Source organism: Scyliorhinus canicula, chromosome 9, assembly GCF_902713615.1.
Source record: "Scyliorhinus canicula chromosome 9, sScyCan1.1, whole genome shotgun sequence".
Taxonomy (NCBI): Eukaryota; Metazoa; Chordata; class Chondrichthyes; order Carcharhiniformes; family Scyliorhinidae; genus Scyliorhinus; species Scyliorhinus canicula.
The window spans coordinates 154,030,172-154,049,751 of record NC_052154.1 but is presented as its reverse complement, the minus strand read 5'-3'; the positions used below and the strand labels follow the sequence as shown (position 1 = coordinate 154,049,751).

The window sequence follows — 19,580 nt, the reverse complement described above, 5'->3', positions numbered from 1 at the left end:
TCAGACTCCATTTGGAGTATTGTGAGCGGTTTTGGGCCTGTATCTAAGGAACGATGTTCTGACCTTGGAGAGGGTCCAGAGGAGGCTCAAAAGAATAATCCCTGGAATGAAGAACTTGTCATATGAGGAGGGTTGAAGACTCTGTACTTGTTGGGGTTTGTAAAGATGAGGAGGGATCTTATTGAAACTTACAGGATACTGAGAGGCCTAGATAATAATCTTTATTGTCACAAGTAGATTTACATTAACACTGCAATGAAGTTGATGTGAAAAGCCTCTAGTCGCCACATTCCGGCGCCTGTTTGGGTACACAGAAGGAGAATTCAGAATGTCCAATTTGTCTAACAGCATGCCTTTTGGACTTGTGGGAGGAAACCGGAGCTCCCGGAGGAAACCCACACAGACACAGGGAGGACGCGCATACTCAGCCCAGACAGTGATCAAAGCCTGGAATCGAACCTGGGACCGTGGCACTGTGAAGCAACAGTGCTAACCACTGCGCCACCGTGCCGCCCCATAGAGTGGACTTGGAGCGGATGTTTCCACTAGTATGAAAAACAGGAACCCGAGGCCACAGCCTCAGACTGAAGGGACAATCCTTTAAAATGGAGATGAGGAGTGTGGTGAACCTGTGGACTCATTGCTGCACAGGGCTGTGGAGACCAAATCACTGAGTGTCTTTAAGACAGAGATACGTAGGTTCTTTTTTTTTCTATAAATTTTAGAGTACTCAATTATTTTTTTTTCCAATTAAGGGGCAATTGAAAAGTGAAATGAAAATCACTTATTGTCACAAGTAGGCTTCAAATGAAGTTACTGTGAAAAGCCCCTAGTCGCCACATTCCAGTGCCTGTTTGGGGAGACTGGTACATGAATTGAACCCGCACTGCTGGCCTGCCTTGGTCTACTTTAAAAGCCAGCTATTTAGCCCTGTGCTCATTTTGCATGGCCAATCAACCACCCTGCACATCTTTGGGTTGTGGGCTGGAAACCCACGCAGACATCGGGAGAATGTGCAAACTCCACACGGACAGTGACTCAGAGCTGGGATTTGAACCCGGGTCCTCAGTGCCGCAGTCCCAGTGCTAACCACTGCACCACATGCCACCCTGACACTTAGGTTCCTGATTAATAAGAGGATCAGGGGTTATTGGGAGAATGGGGATGAGAAACATATCAGCCATGATTGAATGGGAACAGACTTGATGGGCCGAATGGCCAAATTCTGCCTCAGTATCTTCTGGTCTACAAGCTTGGTCAGTCAGGTTTTAAGGTATGCCTTAGAGGAGAAGAGTAGTTTAGGGAGGAAATTGTAGGGCTCGGAGCTTACCAGTAAAAGAATGACCACCAGTGGTGGTGCAATTAAAATTGAGGTGCACAAGAGGCCAGAATTAGAGGAATGTAGAGACCTTTGAAGGTTGTGCAGCTTGAGGGGGTTACAGAGAGGGCTGAGGTCCGAGAGGGATTTGAAAACAAGATGAGAATTTTGAAATCGAGGAATTGCTTGGCCTGCAACCAATGTAGGTGAACAAGCATAGGTGACAGGATTTTGGTGTGAATATGGACACTAGCAGCAGAGTTTTGGGTGTCCTCAAACTGACGTAGGGTGAAAGATGGGACAGTGGACAGAGAGCACTGAAGTAGCCATGTTTAGAAGTAACAAAAGCATGGATGAAGCTTTCAGCAGCAGATGAACTGAGGCAGGGGTGAAGTTGGGCAATGTTATGGAGACGGAAATAAGAAGGGGTCTGACTGATAGCCTTCATATGAGTTTGCAAGCTCATCTCCAGGATCGAATATGGCACCAAGGCTGCGAATAAGTATATTTCAGCCTCGGAAAGTTGTCTGCTAGAGGAATGGAGTCAGTGGGTACCGAAACGTAGCAGTGACCTTAAGAGAATAGTTCAGTCTTCCCAACATTTCTGATCATCTGGCACTGGAGGATGGAGAAGCAATGTAATCATTTAGAGAGCATGACGGGGCCAAGGGAGATTTGATATGGAGATGCCGGTATTGGACTGGGGTGAGCACAGTAAGAAGTCTTACAACACCAGGTTAAAGTCCAACAGATTTGTTTCAAATCACTATCTTTCGGAGCACTGCTCCTTCCTCAGGTGAATGAAGAGTATGTTCCAGAAACATATATACAAAGTCAAAGATGCAAGACAATGCTTTGAATGCGAGCATTTGCAGGTAATTAAGTCTTTACAGATCCAGAGATAGGGGTAACCCCAGGTTAGAGGTGTGAATTGTCTTAAACCAGGACAGTTGGTAGGATTTTGCAAACCCAGGCCAGATGGTGGGTGGTGAATGTAATGCGACATGAATCCCAGATCCCGGTTGAGGTCGTACTCATGTGTGAGGAACTTGGCTAGAGGTTTCTGCTTGGCGATTTTGCATTGTCGTGCGTGGAGAACGCTTACTTGGAGATCAGAGGTTGAATGCCCTTGACTGCTGAAGTGTTCCCTGACTGGAAGGGAATATTCCTGCCTGGCGATTGTCACACCTTCAGTCGTGTCTATATGTATGTTTCTGGAACATACCTCTTCATTCACCTGAGGAAGGAGCAGTGCTCCGAAAGCTAGTGATTTGAATCAAACCTGTTGGACTATAACCTGGTGTTGTAAGACTTCTTACCAAGAGAGATAGTGAGCTGGGTGTCATCAACATCGGAGTGGAACCTGACAATGTCAGTCCAATCATTCATCCCCGATGCATTTCCTAATTTGCAAACATTTCCATGCAATTGCAGAATAAGGTAAAGTGGAGGCGGTGGGGGGTAAAAACAAATAGACCTCCCTCTTGCTGTCATCTGGGACTGGGAGGGCGGGTGGCGACCCCCTCCCTCCAACGTGTGGGCGGGGCGAGGAGCGTGCTGACGGCGGTGACGTCAGGCAGCGAACGGGGCTCCCGTCCGCCATTTTGGTTGTTGCCCGGGCGCCCGGACCGACTGAGGGAGGGCCGCGTTCCCTCTCACTGTACGGGGCACTTGGATTTGACTTATTTTATTTTCCGCCCCCATTATTCCCCGCCGGAGCTGCCAGCCCCAGTCACCCGGAATGATGTGCCCACCCTGAAAGGCTCGGCTCCCCCCTACCCTCGTTCCCCCCCCCCTCCACCGAGAGATGGTGCCCAATGAGGAGAACCAACTGCTACCCACAGAGGTGAGCCCTTGACAGCTGTGGCAAAGTGTCTTGTCTCAAAGGCGCTACATAAATGCTGTCGTGTTTTGTTCTAAAGCCGCTGTTATACCTCCCTCTCCCAATCTTAACGGGTGGTGGTGTCAAGTGGGCCCATCCTGGACGTTTCGTTTGGGGGGGGGGGGGTATTATTCTTTGAGTCTTGCGGTGGGTTATTATTCTTTGAGTCTTGGGGTGGGGGTTACACTGTTCTCCTGAGTTTGAGGGGTATATTATGCCCCCCTCGATTTAGATGGGTCTGTGATACTCTCCCTGGATTTGGGGGGTGGTTTACATTGCCCCTTGACTGAGGGAGGGAGGACTACGCTACTCCTGGATTTACAAGGGGTCTTTGTTACTTACCTTTGAATTGGGGGGTGGGGAGGTTATGCTGCTCTCCTGTGTTTTAGGGTGGGTTTACGCTGCTCCCCATGGATTTAAGAGGATCTATGTTACTTCCCCAGGATTTAGGGATGGGGGTGTCTATGTTGCTCCACCTGGATTTAGGGAGGTCAGCATTGCTGCTTTTAGGGGGTTCCACGCTGCTCGCACTGTATTTCGCGTATTCTCCCACAGAATTTAGGAGGGTCTGTGCTGCTTGCCCTGTATTTAGGGGAACTGCGTTGCTCCCCCTGTATTTAAGGCGGTCTACGCAGCTTCTGTATTTAGGGTGGGGGTCTATGCACCTCCTTTATTTATTGGGGGGTTCTCTGCAACTCCCCTGTATTTTTTTTTGGGGGGGGGGGAGGTCTGTGTAGATCCATCCCCCTGTATTTTAGTGGGATGGTTTACACAGCTCTCCCTGTATCTAGGGATGTTCTCTGCTGCATCCCCTGAGTTGAGGGGAGGGGTCTCTGCTGCACCTCCTATACTTAAAGGGGGGTCTCTGCTGATCCCCTTGTATTGAGGGGAGGGTCTCTGTTGCTACCCCTGGATTTGTGGCGGCGGGGGCTCAATGCTGACTCCTTCACTGGAAGTTGGGTCTTACACTCTCACCCCCCCAGATATGGGTTGTGGGCTATGCTACTCATCCCCACCGTGTCGGGGGAAGATATGCAGTTCCACATCTCTGACGGGCCCCCGCTGTTTCCACCTGATTATTGGCTGGGGTGGGGGGAGGCGGGTGTCTGCATTGCTCACCTGGTGTCTAGATGGGAGCTATGCTACTCCCATTGAGGGATGGGCCCAAGCTACCCTGGTTGAGTGAGGGGCTCTGCTGCTCACCCCAGGCCCAGTCCAATGCAGCTCTCCTAAAATGAAAGGGGTGCAGCGCTGCTCTCGGTTGATACGGGGCGGGCTTTGCTGCTGCTCCTCAGTATCAGGGGTGATTGGGGATGCTTTGTTCTCCATGAGTATGCCGGGGACTGTTATTCTGGATGAGGAGTCGGCTTGGCTGATTATCCTGGGTGTGTGTAGGGACTGTGCTACTGCTCCTGGAAGTTAGGGGATGGTGGCTTTGCTGCTCTTTCTGGGTGTTGCTGGCGGAGTGGGAAAGCAGCTCCTCTTCGTTGTTGCAGAGGGATGGGGTTATGCTGTTTCCTGAGTTTCTGGATCTGGAAGCTGAGGTACACTCCACTTTTGAATGAGTGTATTTTCAGTGAGTGGTCTTTCTCCACACATGGAATGTAGTTATTGCACTAAGATAAACACTGTTACAAAGAAAAGTTCCACTCTCTAACTGCCTCTATACATACATTTATATATACACTCACATACATCAATATATATAGGTATATGTTTAATAAATAGTCTAGAGTCTGAAGTTGATTGATTGCACCGAACCGTGTAGTTGGCAGGTCCCTAACTGTGCACTTTGTCCCGGAGCGCCGGGAGCACAGGTGCTCTTGTCATGTGGCGGAGCCCGTGTGTCAGATAATGTTTCAATCCGTTAACAGCCTCAGATACGTTTGCAGCTGCAGTGTGTCTTGTTTGTTCCCATCAGTTTGTAATGTTATCGGTGTTGATGAGCGTCTTCCACGTGTGCTTTTGATGTACGTATTATTTGTTGAGTCATTGCTAATGCTCCAGGATTTTGTACAGTGCAATGCTGTTGACTAAAAATTCCAGTGTGTTTATTTCTTGCCATATTGACACTACGAATGAATGCAAGTAGAGTGTTATTTGGTGTTTGGAGTGTTCAGGTGTTTTTGATGTTTAGTGTTTATCAAGAGCATTGTCCTTCGCACATTATGCATAACTCATTAGTTCCACCATGAGCTTACAGGATACAAAACTGCTCCTTTAACTTAAAATAATTAAATAGCAACTTTTAAATTAAGATTTTTTTTGTTTTCTACTTTGTTTCAGTCAATTTGTTTTCACTTGCATAAGATGTCACATCAAGGAAAACAATCTCTTTTGGCTATTTCTTGCAGCTCCTTGCTGATTCATTACGGAATGTGCCAGGAAATCTTTGTCACCAGCTGCTGACACATTGACTCCATTTTCATTTATTGATCTTCTCTGTTCTGTTGCATCTTACCAATGTTTACTGAAATTACGAAGACCCATAAGGTGCACTCAAATTGAAATCACCAGCTCTCATTCTGTGTAATAACCCAATAGTGCATCAATTTATCATTCCCACCTGGTGGGTCCTCTTCCCTCCATGGCACGAGGAGCGATGGATGCAGAGGCGAGCTGTTACTTTGTGCTGTAGTCTTGTCAGGAATCAGCTGTGAGGTAGAAGCATACGGCTGCACCCTGCTTGAGCTATTCGTAACTAACAAAGTCATGCAGTGCAGAGGAAAAGATGCCATTGTGCCTGTCCTTTCCCCTTCCCAGATATCTGTAGGTTGTGGTTAACAACAAATAAAATGCTGCAAATGCTATAAATTTGAAATAGAATCAATACTGGAAGAAGCCAGCAGGTCAGTGTCCTTGTGCAACCAGTGGGAACCACGTGGATTAGAGTATCTGCTAACACAACGTTATTTATGATTTAATTTTTCTGTTTCCCTTTTGTTTAAGTCAGACTTTATCTTTACTTATTCTATTACTTGGGCTTCCTTTGGGGACACTTGTGTATTTTTTTTCTCTGCTATCACTTTACTGATCAACTGTGAAAGACATTTGTAGAGAGATTGCTTTTGGGTTACTTCTGTTTATTAGTGCTGTAACAGTCTGCTCTTTAACTGAAGCTCCAGTTTAATAAGCTCACAAATATTGCATGCATTCAAAATGACTTTTGACCACAAATGTTGCTGCTTGAGGCTAGTGTAAGGATTAACTATTTAAATTTGTACAGCCCCACCCTAAAATTCCCACGTTACATTGTGTGCTTGTTCAATCTTGGGGAACACAATAATTTTCAACCCTATTTGTGTGAATTAAACTTCTGTATATTTGTCGTTCAGTTAGCAAATTAATTGGGTTGAGCTGATGTAAGGAGCGCTACACAATTCCTCTCTGGATTCAATATCTGAACAGAAGTAGTGCCCAGTGTGATTAATGTGCCTTCCTTTCAATTAGTACATTGCATTTTATATTAACATGCTGTATAAAAAAACTTGTATTGATCTTGCTGATTCATGATATTTGGATTTTAGAATCAATCTATTGTTGAACACTTCGGTTTCTAATAAATTAAGTGCTACCTTTCCTCTTTAGGTCTTTCAAACTACGTAGAAATGTATCAGCTGGGTGTTCCTTGTTGTGTTTCTCAAGTTGTTTGTTTTCCATTTGTGTGCTTATCTAGCTGTCCCTTAAATTCATTAACATATTAGTCATGTTAACTTTATCATGGCTTTATAAACCCTTTGCTCATTGCTGCCTCAGTTTAATTCTGAGCTAGAGGTTGGAAACTTGAGCAAAGCCTGACTTTTTTTTGTATTCTTGCATTATATCCATTTATATCTGGTTAATGTGCTACAACATCCGCAACATTTAGCATTGACTGCATAAGCTGGTTAAAATATTTGTAGGGTCAATTTAATAAAACCAATTCTGTTTTAAGAGAAAAATAATTTGTTTTTAATTGTAATTCAGCCAAATACTACTTATTGCTGGAACATTGGTAGTGTTATTGAAAGTTAATTTTAAACAGTGATTAATTAGTGACCATATTATATGTCTACAGATTTCTACCGTGTTGCTTTGTTTATTTAGGACCTCAATTTTAAAACAGAGCTGGCTGTAAGCCTGTTGTGATGTATTTGTGCTACCAGCCCTCTGCTGTCAGACGATGGTTTTTCACCATGGTGATCGACTATCCTAAACATCATCTGGTGTGGCTCAGGAGCCCTACTGTGACAAGGCAGGCTGCTGCATTTGCTGCAGAAGAAGATGGGCTGAGAAAGTGCACAATTCACTGGCTTCTGTTTTTGCTGGGTCCTCTTGGCCAGCTGAGATTTTGGTTTCTGTTCACCTCTTCCAATGTGCTGATGAGCAGTCAGCCTTCAGATGTCATGACCATCAGCGACTGACTCCCAGTTGTCAGTGTCAATATCCAGTATCTTCATAATTTGCTTGCATATGTTCTCTTGTGGACGCATGGGTGGGCAGAAGTTCTTGACCCGTTTCTGGTACAGGAAGCACAGGAAGGTACTGGTACCACATCATGGTACAGGAAGGGTAAATGCCCGTCATCCATACAGTGAACATGGTTGAACCATCTCAAGACGTCATTAGCTTAGCAATATGGGATGGCTAAGCAGTGCTAACCTTGTTCGAATGAAAGAAGCAGATAATACATCTCGAGATTGCGAAGGTGGAAAATCTTCAGTCTAGCGAATGTTTTTCAGGTCTCACCACTAGAGGAGCATGCTGAGCGTGCAGGCTTGGTAAACTCGCAGTTTGGTGTTCACTCATTGCTTTTGTTCCAGATACACCCCCCTCAGCTTGGGCATAACAGCAGTAGCTTTTGTGATAGGTACATTGATTTCGGCATCAAGTGACAGATTGATGGTGTTTGAGGAGCTTAGATATTTGAATCTATCAACAGCCTCCAGCGTCACACTGTCAATGCTGATAGATGATATGGCAACAATTTGGGGTTTGATGTTTGTCCTTTTGTCTTGTTGCTGTGAGAGAGTTTACGTTTGCTGTTGCATGTGTTCTTCAGAATGGAATGTCAATTTGGCATCATCAGCTGGAACAACTCTCTGGACTTGGCATATCTTTGTCTTGGATCTCAGGTGAGCAGGGTAGAACAGCTTGCCATCAGTTTTGCTATATAAATAAGATCCACTGTAGATGACCTGAAGGCATAATACCACAGCAAAGAGAAGGATCGACCAAAGTGCAAAGGTGCCAAAACACAATCCTGTTTGACTTTACTGCAGATCTCAAGGGGTTCTGATGTTGCCCTGTCATAGTTGACCTTGCTCATCATGTTGACATGGAAAGAAATGGTCACATGGAGCAGTTTCGGCAGGCAGCCAGTTTTCTCCAGCAACTCGAGTAGACTGTTTCAGTTCAAATGATTGAATGCTTTGGTGAGTGTAGTTCCAGCAATACTCAAGAAGCTCAACACCATCCAAGACAAAGCAGCCCTCTTGATTGCTCTCCCTTCCACAAACGTTCAAACCCTGCACCACCAATGAACAATGGCAGGTTTGTATACCATCTTCAAGATGCACTGAAGTAATTCGCCAAGGTTCTTTAGACAGCACGTTCCAAACCCACTACCATCTAGAAAGACACGAGCAGCAGATACCTGGGAACACCACCACCTGGAGATTCCCTCCAACTCACTCTCCACCCTTACTTGGAAATATATTGCCGTTCCTTCACTCTTGCAGGGTCAAAATCCTGGCACTCCCTCCCTAACAGAACAGTGGATGCACCTACACCTCAAGGACTGCAACAATTCCCTTCATACATACTCCTAACATTCCCCTTGTTGAAGGACATCTGGATGTTCTGGCAGATTTAGAACCGGTATTCATTGGGTGGCACAGTGGTTAGCACTGCTTCCTTGCAGCGCCGGTTTGATTCTGACCTCTGGTGACTGTGCGGAGTTTGCACATTCTTCTCTTATCTGTGTGGGTTTCCTCCGGGTGCTCTGGTTTCCTCCCATAGTCCAAGGTATTCAGGTTTGATGGATTGGCTGTACTAAATTGTCCTTAGGTGGGGGTTAAAGGGATAAGGTGGGGATTAGGCCTAGGTGAGCTGCTCTTTCAGAGGGTTGGTGCAGACTTGATGGGCTGAATGGTCTCCTTCTGAACTGCGGGGAGTCTTTTTTTTTCTTTTAAAAAAAAAAGTATTTTATTACAAACATGTATCAAAACAGGTTACAGTGAATAAACACCCCGGGAAATACTTCCCAACAATCAACCATACAGTCTGTACAGATTTTTTCCCCTTTTTCACTCCCCCGCCACAAACAGCCCCTCAAACACGGTCACAAACATCCCCCACCTTTCCTCAAACCCCCCTGAAGAGCCCCTTAACTCATACTTTATCTTCTCTAATTGCAGGAAAATTTGCCAGCGTGCAATCAGGCCAAGGCATGGCCACCTTCTTCTCCATGAGCTCCGGCTTTTCTGAAACCCCAAATAAAGCCACCAAAGGGTCTGGGTCCACCTCCTCCTTCACTATCCTGGCTAAGACCGCAAACACTCCGCCCAGAATCTTCCCAATTTTTCACAACCCCAAAACATGTGCGCTTGATTCGCTGGCCCCCGCCCGCACCTCACACTCATCTGCTACATCATGAAAGAACCCACTCATTCTCGTCCAAGTCGTATGCACCCTGTGTACCCCCTTAAACTGTATCAGGCTCACCTGCGGGGTGTGTATGATTCTATGACTGCTTTGCACTCTATTGGACTTTACCTCAAGTGGTTTTTCGTGCATTCCGAGTTTTCACACTTGGATCTCTCTTGTAATTAATGAGCGAGAACCGCTTGGCTTCAATGATGGGTTCCATCACAGTGATGTTTGCCTCAAGCTTGTCAGCATTTTTCTGTTCTTCCAATATTTTAAGAGGGAGTTATAAATGCTGTTTGTAAATATGTTCCATTTAGCTTTGCACTGTGTAAAAATGCCAGAGAGCATCTGTTCAATTGAGTTGGGGGAATGTATTTTATATAGTTTGTAATATGCTTCCATTACACCTTCTGGCATGGTTTGTTCTTAATAAAAATTGTTAGTTACACAAAGCTCAAGTAGTCTCTGTCTGTTCTCATTTAACTTTCCCAAGCCACAATGTCAGAGGCAAGAGGGACATGCCTCATAGTCCATCCCCAGCTTGCATTGAAATCACCCAAGAGCTAAAGTCTCCTGACTGGGGTTCTGCTGATGGTGGTGTCAAGCTCCTTGTAGAACTGATCTTGCTCCAGTAGAGCACCAGTGTAAGAGCATAGATGGAATCAAAGAATCCCTACAGTGCAGAAGGAGGCTATTTGGTCCATCGGGTCTGCGCTGACCCTCTGAAAGAGCATCCTACCTAGGCCCAATCTCTGGCCCTATTCTTGGCCCTATCCCTGTAATCTCACCTAATCTTGGACACCAAGAGGCAATTGATCATGGCTAATCCACCTAACCTGCAAATCTTTGGGCTGTGTGAGGAAATCGGAGCACCCGGAGGAAACCCACGCAGTCATTGGAAGAATGTACAAACTCCACACAGTTACCCAAGGCCTGAATTTAACCTGGCTCTCTGAAGCTGACGCAGCAGTGCTAACCACTGTGCCACACAGCCCATTGTCATGAGGTGGATGAAATTAATATGTCCTGTCGCGGTCTTAGCCAGAATAGTGGAGGAGGAGGTGGATCCGGACCCTTTGCTGGCCATATTTGGAGTTTCAGAGAAGCCGGAGCTCATGGAGAGGAGGAAGGCTGATGTAGTGGCCTTCGCTTCTCTGATTGCATGGTGGTGAATTTTACTGGAGTGGTGGTCGGCATCACCACTGGCGGTAGCGGTTTGGTTGAATGACTTGTATGACTTCCTGCGGTTGGAGTAGATAAAATATGAGTTATGGGGCTCTGCAGAGGGGTTTGAGAAAAGGTGGGGGGTGTTTATAACCTTGTTTGAGGGGCTGTTCGTTGAAAGGGGGAGTGGGGAGGATGAAAAATTAGTACAGACTGTTTCGTTGATTACTGGGAATTATGTTTCCCAGGGTGTTTGTGTTGTAACCTGTTTTGATACATGTTTGTAACAAAATACATTAAAAAAAAATTAATATGTTCTTGTCATCGAGAGTAGCGAGTTCAGTGTAATGATGCCCACACGTCACTCATCACCTCTGAAATCTTCCCCTGCCATAGAGCAGTTGCTGGAGCAGTTGGGATGGTTTAAGCTAATATGACAGGAGGAAGGGAACCTATGTAAGGATTTAGAGCGGGGAAATTAATAACAAGAGAAAAAGACAGCAAGGAGAGTAAGAAAAGTAATAGGCAAAGAAATCAAGGACCTGTTTCAGTTAATGGCGATGTAAAAAATAGTAGGATTGGGACAAGGAACATTAAAAGGACTAGCCTGTACCTGAACCCTCGTAGAATTCAAAATAAAATGGATGAATTAATTACCCAGGTAGATGTAAAAAGGATATGATATGGTTCGATATTAGAATTAGAATTAGAACAGTACAGCGCAGAACAGGCCCTTCGGCCCTCAATGTTGTGCCGAGCAATGATCACCCTACTCAAGCCCACGTATCCACCCTATACCAGTAACCCAACAACCCCCATTAACATTATTTTTTTTAGGACACTAAGGGCAATTTAGCCTGGCCAATCCACCTAACCCGCACATCTTTGGACTGTGGGAGGAAACTGGAGCACCCGGAGGAAACCCACGCACACACGGGGAGGACGTGCAGACTCCGCACAGACAGTGACCCAGCCGGGAATCGAACCTGGGACCCTGGAGCTGTGAAGCATTGATGCTAACCACCATGCTACCGTGCTCCCCAATATAGTTGGGATAATAGAGAAATGGTTCCAAGGTGACCAAGGATAGGAACAAAACCTAGAGAGCAATTCAGTTTTCAGGAAGGTCAGGCAAAAAGGAAAAGGTGGTGGAGTTACATGATTGATTTAAAGAAGATATTGATACAATATTGAGGAAAGATATTGGCAGAGATGATATGGAATCTGTGTGGGTCGAGTTAAGAAACCCTAAGGGGCAAAAAACATTCGTAGGGTGGTATACAGACCACCAAACTTCAGTGGGCATGTTGGGAATGGCATAAGACAGGATATCAGAGATATGAATGACTTTAATCTGCATATAGATTGGGTGAGTCAAATTAGTCTAAGTACAATAGAGGAGGAATTTCTGGAGTGTATATAGGATGGTTTTCTGGACCAATATGTTGAGGAACCCACAAGCAGACAGGCCATTTTGGACTTGGTGTTGTGTAATGAGAAAGGATTAATTGGCAATCTAGTTGAGAATGTTGGGGATGAGTGACCATAATATGGTTGAATTCTTTAGCAAGTTGGATAGTGAGGTAGTTGATTCTGAGGCCAGGGCCCTGAATCTCAATAAAGGTAACTGATGACATGAGTTGGCTATTATGAACTGGGCAACATTACTGAAAGAAAGGATAGTGAACAGGCAATGGCAGCATTCAAGGAACTAATTGGTGAACTCCAAAAGTTGTTTATTCCTATTTGGCGCAAGAGTAGCAAGGAACTGTAGCCAATTTAAACTGTGGGAACAATTTAAAATTCATCAAAGGCGGTCCAAGAGATTGATTTAAGAAGGGGAAAATACAATATGAAAGTAAGCCAGCGGAAGCATAAAATCTGACTGTACAAGTTTATATAGGTATGTAACAGTCAGAAATGGGGAATTCAAAGCAGGGAACAAAGGCTGAGGAACTAAATTCAAACTTTGCTTCTGTCTTCACAAAGGAAGACATGAAGAATGCATCGGACATTCTGAGAAACACAAGTTTTAAAGAGGAGCTGAAGGAAATTAGTATGAATAGAGAAATGGTTTTGGGGAAATTAATGGGATTGAAGGTGGATAAATCTCCCATCTTCATCCCAGTGTACTTAAGGAAGTGGCCCTAGAAATAGTAGATTCATTGGTGGTTATTTTCCAAAATTATTTGGAGTGGTTCCTACTGATTGAAGGGTAGCTAATACAACCGTGCTATTCACAAAAGGAGGTAGCGAGAAAGCAGGGAACTGTACACCAGTGAGTCTAACGTCCGTAGTATGAACGTTGCAAGAGTCCATTATCAGTGACTTCATAGAACAGCATTTGGGAAAGCAGTTATACAACCAGGCAAAGTCAGCATAGGTTTACAAAAGGGAAATCATGCTTGACAAATCTACTAAGAATTCTCTGAAGATGTAACTAGTAGAGTTGACCAGGGAGGACCGGTGTATATAGTTTATTTAGACTTTCAGAAGGCTTTCGACAAGGTCTCAAATAGCAGATTACTATGTAAAGTTAAAGAGCATGGGTGGTATCTTGAGATGGATGCAAAGCTGGTTAGCAGACAGGAGGCAAGAAAATTGAATAAATGGGTATTTTTCCGATTGGCAGGCAGTGACTAGTAGGGTACAAAAGGGATCTGTGCCCCAACTGTTTACATTATATATTAATGATTTGGATGAGGGAACTAAATGTATTATTTCCAAATTTGAAGATAGCATGAAGTTGGACGGGAGGGTGAACTGTGAGAAGGATGCAGAGATACTTTAGAGGGATTTGGACAGGCTGAGTGAGTGGGCATATACACGGCAGATGCAGTATGACATGGATGAATAAGGTTATCCGCTTTGGTAGCAAAAATAGGAAGGCAGATTATTATTTGAATGGGTTTAAATTGAGAGAGGTGGATCCTCAGTGAGACCTTGGTGTCCTCGTGCACCAGTCACTGAAATGAGCGTGCAGGTACAGCAGGCAGTAAAGAAGGCAAATGATATGTTTACTTTCATAGCGAGAGGATTTAAGTATAGGCATAGGGATGTTTTACTACAATTATATAGGACATTGGTGAGGCCACAGCTGGAGTATTGTGTACAGTTTTGGTTTCCTTATCTGAGGAAGGATGTTCTTGCTCTGGAGGGAGTACAACAAAGGTTTGCCAGGCTGATTCCTGGGATGGCGGGACTGTCCTATGAGGAGAGTCTAAATCGGTTAGGATTATATTTAGAACATAGAACATACATACAATGCCGAAGGAGGCCATTCGGCCCATTGAGTCTGCACCAACCCACTTTAACCCCCCCTTCCACCCTATCCCCGTAACGCAAAATAACCCCTCCTAACATTTTTGGAGTTTATCGGAGTTTAGACGAGTGAGAGGGGATCTCATAGAAACTTTTAAAATTCTAACTGGATTAGATGCAAAAAGAGTGTTCCCGGTTGTGGGGGAGCCCAAAACTAAGGATCATTGTTTAAGTATAAGGGATAAACCTTTTGGAGGTGAGGAGAAATTTCTTCGCCCAGAGAGTGGTGAATTTTTGAAATTCATTACCACAAAAAATGTTTGAGGCCAAAACGTTCTGTAATTTAAAAAGGAATTAGATTTAGCTTTTGGGGCTAAAGGGATCAAGGGATATGGGGTGAAGGCAGTATCAGGGTATTGAACTTGATGATTAGCCATGATAATGAATGGTGGAGCAGGCCCAAAGGGCCGAATGGCCACCTCCTGCTTCTATTTTCTATGTATGTTCCTCTGTATATTAATGTCATAATTGTCTTTCAGTTTTGGTCTTTAGAAGGCTACCTATGTCTTATGTACAGGCTATTAAGTTCCATGTTAATCACATGTCTTGTGCATGTTATTGATCAACTGCAAATCATCTGTCAGTCCTCTGTGCATGGTACTGATGTTCCAGCTTGCCAAGTTGGCATTTTTGTCTGATCTGATGAATTTGGTTGTTGAGCGGAGACTGTTTTAAGCTCCAAGCTCCCATTGAAGCAGATGGACAGTGGTGGGTCAGCATCTTATTAGTTTGCGGTTGCTCAACTTCACTGACCAGTGCGACACAACGGCCCCTCCCAACATCAGAGATGGCCTTTAGCACCTGTTCTCTTGGCCAGTTGAGTTGGACTTGTCACTCAAGTGCTGCCTCACATATTGTATTAATGACCTGCAGCCAAACTGGAGTGAGTGTCCTCTCCAAGGTGCAATTTATAGAGACTCTGCCTGCCTAAGAGCTAGAGTTGCGCACTCAACCTCCCCATTTGAGTCCAAGGAATGGAAAGCACTATGATTGGTACTGGCTTGGTTGCAGGAGTTACTGGCATGATAACATGTTTAGATATCATCCCATTTTGGGCTCCACTCCAGATTTTTGTTTGTCTGGTTTTACTCCCTCAACCTTGAACTCTCCCGAGATCTCCACTATTTGCACATAGTTGTTTTGAGTGCCAGGCATGTCCATATGCCAGTGTGCCAGCAGTCTGCATGTGTCCTCCTGAGTTCCTCTGAAGCTTTAACGAGGGGGCTGTGTGGGACCAGTTTCCGTGTGTCGCCACAAGGAGGCAGATCTGAGTACTTGCCAATGGACAGCTTGTGTACTGACTGGGCAAAACATACACATTTGACTTTATTTTTAGCAAGCCATGGATGTGGGCTGTAAATGGGAAGAAAAGGACTTACGGTGGCGGTAATGCGGAGCTAAGCCGCACGTTTGGCAGCTCCGGCTAATAACGGACTTTGGGGCTCTTTTCAGGGCACCCATCGGAACTTCGTCGACGAATCCCGACGTGGGAAGGGGTCTGGAATAGGATTCCTAAGGTCCTATGGTCCGGACCAGGAGTGGGGTAAGAAGAAAAACACTGGAAGTGCCCCTGGAAAAGCGGGGGAAGAGAAACAAAATGGCGGCCGCCGGAGCCCTCAAGGAGCTGAGGCGGTGGGCGCAGGAGCAGCAGGAGACTCTGCTGCGCTGCTTCCAGGAGCTGAAGGTGGAGCTGCTGGAGTCGCTGAAGGCTACCACCAGAGAGCTGATGGAGACTCAGACAGCCCAGGGGGCTGCGATCCGGGAGCTGCAGCAGCAGGCCTCCGAAAGGGAGGATGAGGCCGTGGCCGTCGCGGGGAAGGTGGAGATGCACGAGGCGCTCCATAAAAGGTGGCAGGAGCAGTTCGAGGAGCTGGACAACCGGTCGAGGCTGAGGAATTTGCGGATCCTAGGCCTCGGGGAGGGGCTGGAGGGGTCGGACCTGGCGGCCTATGTGGTTGTTATGCTGAACTCGTTGATGAGAGCTGGGTCCTTCCAGGGGCCCCAGGAGTTGGAGGGGGCCCACAGAATTCTGGCTAGGTGGCCCAAGCAGAACGAGCTGCCGCGGGCGGTGTTGATGCGGTTTCACCGGTTCGTTGATCGTGAGTGCGTGCTCCGGTAGGCCAAGAAGGAGCGGAGCAGCAAGTGGGAGAACACGGAGGTGCGGATCTTCCAGGACTGGAGTGCGGAGGTGGCTGAGCGGAGGGCCGGGTTCAACCGGACGAAGGCGGCGCTCCACAGACGGAGCGTGAAGTTTGGCATTTTGCAGCTGGCGCGTCTGTGGGTCACCTATAAGGACCGGCACCATTATTTTGAGTCCCCGGAGGAGGCGTGGGCCTTTGTGCAGGCCAAGAAACTGGACTCAAACTGAGAGTCCAAGATGGGGGATTTTGTATGATAATGTAATTGTGTTTGATTTTTGCTCTGGAGGGGGGGGGTTCTCTGTTTAATGCAAGATGTGGGTTGGCTTTAGGGTGGGTGGGGCGATATCATTATGTCTTTTTGTATGGGTCTGGTGGATGGGCTCGGGCAGGGAGGTAAACAGGGAGTGCGGGGAGCTGGTGGTGGGGTCTGGCAATGGGAGTTGCCCTAGAGGAGGCGGGCCTGGGCAGGGCGAAGGCGGGCTTTTCTCTGGTTTCCCGGGCTGTGGGATGATGGGGGCGGAGTCGGGGCTGATAAGTGCGGGCTGTTGCTGGCTGTTATTTTCCCGCTGCTGAAATGGCCAGGAAGGAGATTGAGGATGCTGGGGGGGGGGGGGGGAGTTGCCGCCGTGGGGAACTGGCTGCAGGGGAGGGGGGCAGGGAGCCCTCTGATCCGGCTGATAACCTGGAATGTGAGGGGGCTGAATGGGCCGGTCAAACGGGCCCGGGTGTTTGCGCACTTGAAGGGGCTGAAGGCGGATGTGGCCATGCTCCAAGAGACACACCTGAAAGTGGCGGACCAGGTTCGGCTGAGGAAGGGATGGGTGGGCCAAGTATTTCATTCGGGGCTGGATGAGAAGAATCGGGGGGGTGGCGATCCTGGTGGGAAAGAGGGTGTCGTTTGAGGCGTTAAATGTGGTGGCTGACAGTGGCGGGAGGTATGTGATGGTGAGTGGTAAGCTGCAGGGGGAGCGGGTGGTGTTGGTGAATGTTTACGCCCCAAATTGGGACAATGCGGGGTTTATGCGGCACATGTTGGGCCGCATTCCGGACCTGGAGGTTGGGGGCCTGATCATGGGGGGGGACTTCAACACCGTGCTGGATCCCCCATTGGATTGTTCCAAGTCCCGGACGGGTAGGAGGCCAGCGGCGGCTAAGGTGTTGAGGGGATTTATGGATCAGATTGGAGGGGTGGATCCCTGGAGGTTTGCGAGGCCAAGGGCCAGGGAGTACTCGTTTTTCTCCCACGTGCATAAGGCCTATTCGAGGACTGATTTTTTTTGTCCTGAGCAGGGGGCTGGTTTCGAGGGTGGAGGATGTTGAATACTCTGCCATTGCTATTTCAGATCATGCCCCGCACTGGGTGGACCTCGGGCTGGGGGAGGAGAGGGACCAACGTCCACTGTGGCGCTTGGAGGTGGGGCTGCTGGCAGATGAGGAGGTGGCCGGGAGGGTTCGGGGGTGTATTGAGAGGTACCTTGAGGCCAACGATAACGGGGAGGTCCAAGTGGGGACGGTCTGGGAGGCATTGAAGGCGGTGATTAGAGGGGAGTTGATTTCCATCCGAACCCATAGGGAGAGGGTGGAGCAGAGGGAGAGGGGGGAGCAGAGGGAGAGGGGGGAGGAGAGGGAGAGACTGATAGGGGAGATGGTGAGGGTGGATAGGAGATATGCGGAGGCTCCGGAGGAGGAATTGCTGGGGGAGAGGCGTAGCCTTCAGGCCAGGTTCGGCCTATTGACAACCAGAAAGGCGGAAGCTCAGTGGAGGAAAGCACAGGGGGCGGTGTATGAATATGGGGAGAAGGCGAGCAGGATGCTGGCACACCAGCTCCGAAAGCGGGACGCGGCCAGGGAGATTGGGGGAGTGACGGATAGAGCTGGGAAGATGGTGCGGAGGTGGGTAGACGTTAATGGGGTCTTTAGGGACTTTTATGGGGAACTGTACCGGTCTGAACCCCCGGTGGAGGGGGGTGGAATGGGGCGCTTCTTGGACAAGCTGCGATTTCCGAGGGTGGAGGAGGGGCAGGTGGAGGGACTGGGGGCGCCGATTGAGCTGGAGGAGCTGGTTAAAGGGATAGGGAGCATGCAGTCGGGGAAGGTGCCGGGGCCGGATGGGTTTCCGGCGGAATTCTATAAAAGGTATGTGGACCTGTTGATAGGGTTGAGTGGGGGTATCTGTGGGAGGTGCCGGAAAGGTTTGGGTTTGGGGAGGGGTTTGTCCGTTGGGTGAGGTTGCTCTATGAGGCCCCGATGGCGAGTGTAGCCACGAATAGGAGGAGGTCGGAGTACTTTCGGTTGTACCGGAGGACGAGACAGGGGTGTCCCCTGTCCCCCTTGCTCTTTGCGTTAGCAATTGAGCCCCTGGCCATGGCGTTAAGGGAGTCAGGGAACTGGAGGGGCTGGTGCGGAGTGGGGAGGAGCATCGGGAGGATTTATGCGGACGACCTGTTGCTGTATGTGGCGGACCCGGTGGGGGGGGATGCCGGAGGTGGTGAGGATTCTTGGTGAATTTGGGGGCTTCTCTGGGTATAAGCTGAACCTGGGCAAGAGCGAGTTGTTCGAGTGCACCCGGGGGATCAGGAGGAGGGGATTGGTAGGCTCCCACTGAAGCAGGCAGGGAAGAGCTTCAGGTACCTAGGAGTCCAGGTGGCTGGGAGCTGGGGAGCCCTGCACAAGCTCAACCTCACAAGGTTGGTGGAGCAGATGGAGGAGGAGTTCAAAAGGTGGGATATGTTACCGCTGTCACTGGCAGGGAGGGTGCAGACCGTTAAGATGATGGTGCTCCCGAGGTTCTTGTTCCTGTTCCAGTGCCTCCTTATCCCAAAGGCCTTTTTTAGGAGGGTCAACAGGAGTATTTACGGGATTTGTGTGGGTGCATGGGACTCCGAAGGTGAGAAGAGTGTTCTTGGAACAGGGCAGGGATTGGGGGGCTGGCGCTGCCCAACCTTTGTGGGTACTATTGGGCTGCCATCGCAGCGATGGTGCGTAAGTGGGTAATAGACGGGGAAGGGGCAGCATGGAAGACGATGGAGGTGGCGTCCTGTGTGGGCACGAGCCTGGAGGCGCTGGTAACGACGCCGTTGCCGCTCCCTCCAATGAGATATACCACGAGCCCGGTGGTGGCGGC

The 19,580-nt window shown here is 47.8% G+C and overlaps 1 protein-coding gene across 1 annotated transcript in view; it reads left to right on the top strand.

The window, feature by feature from the left end:
* Positions 1-2,918: 2,918 nt before the first annotated feature.
* The window catches only part of usp47 (ubiquitin specific peptidase 47), a 188,865-nt gene continuing 172,203 nt past the window's right edge, over positions 2,919-19,580 (top strand). The window contains exon 1 of the mRNA XM_038807976.1: positions 2,919-3,164. Coding sequence (XP_038663904.1) covers positions 3,126-3,164 — 39 coding nt within the window. The 5' untranslated portion in view covers positions 2,919-3,125. The remainder of the gene's footprint in view (positions 3,165-19,580) is intronic.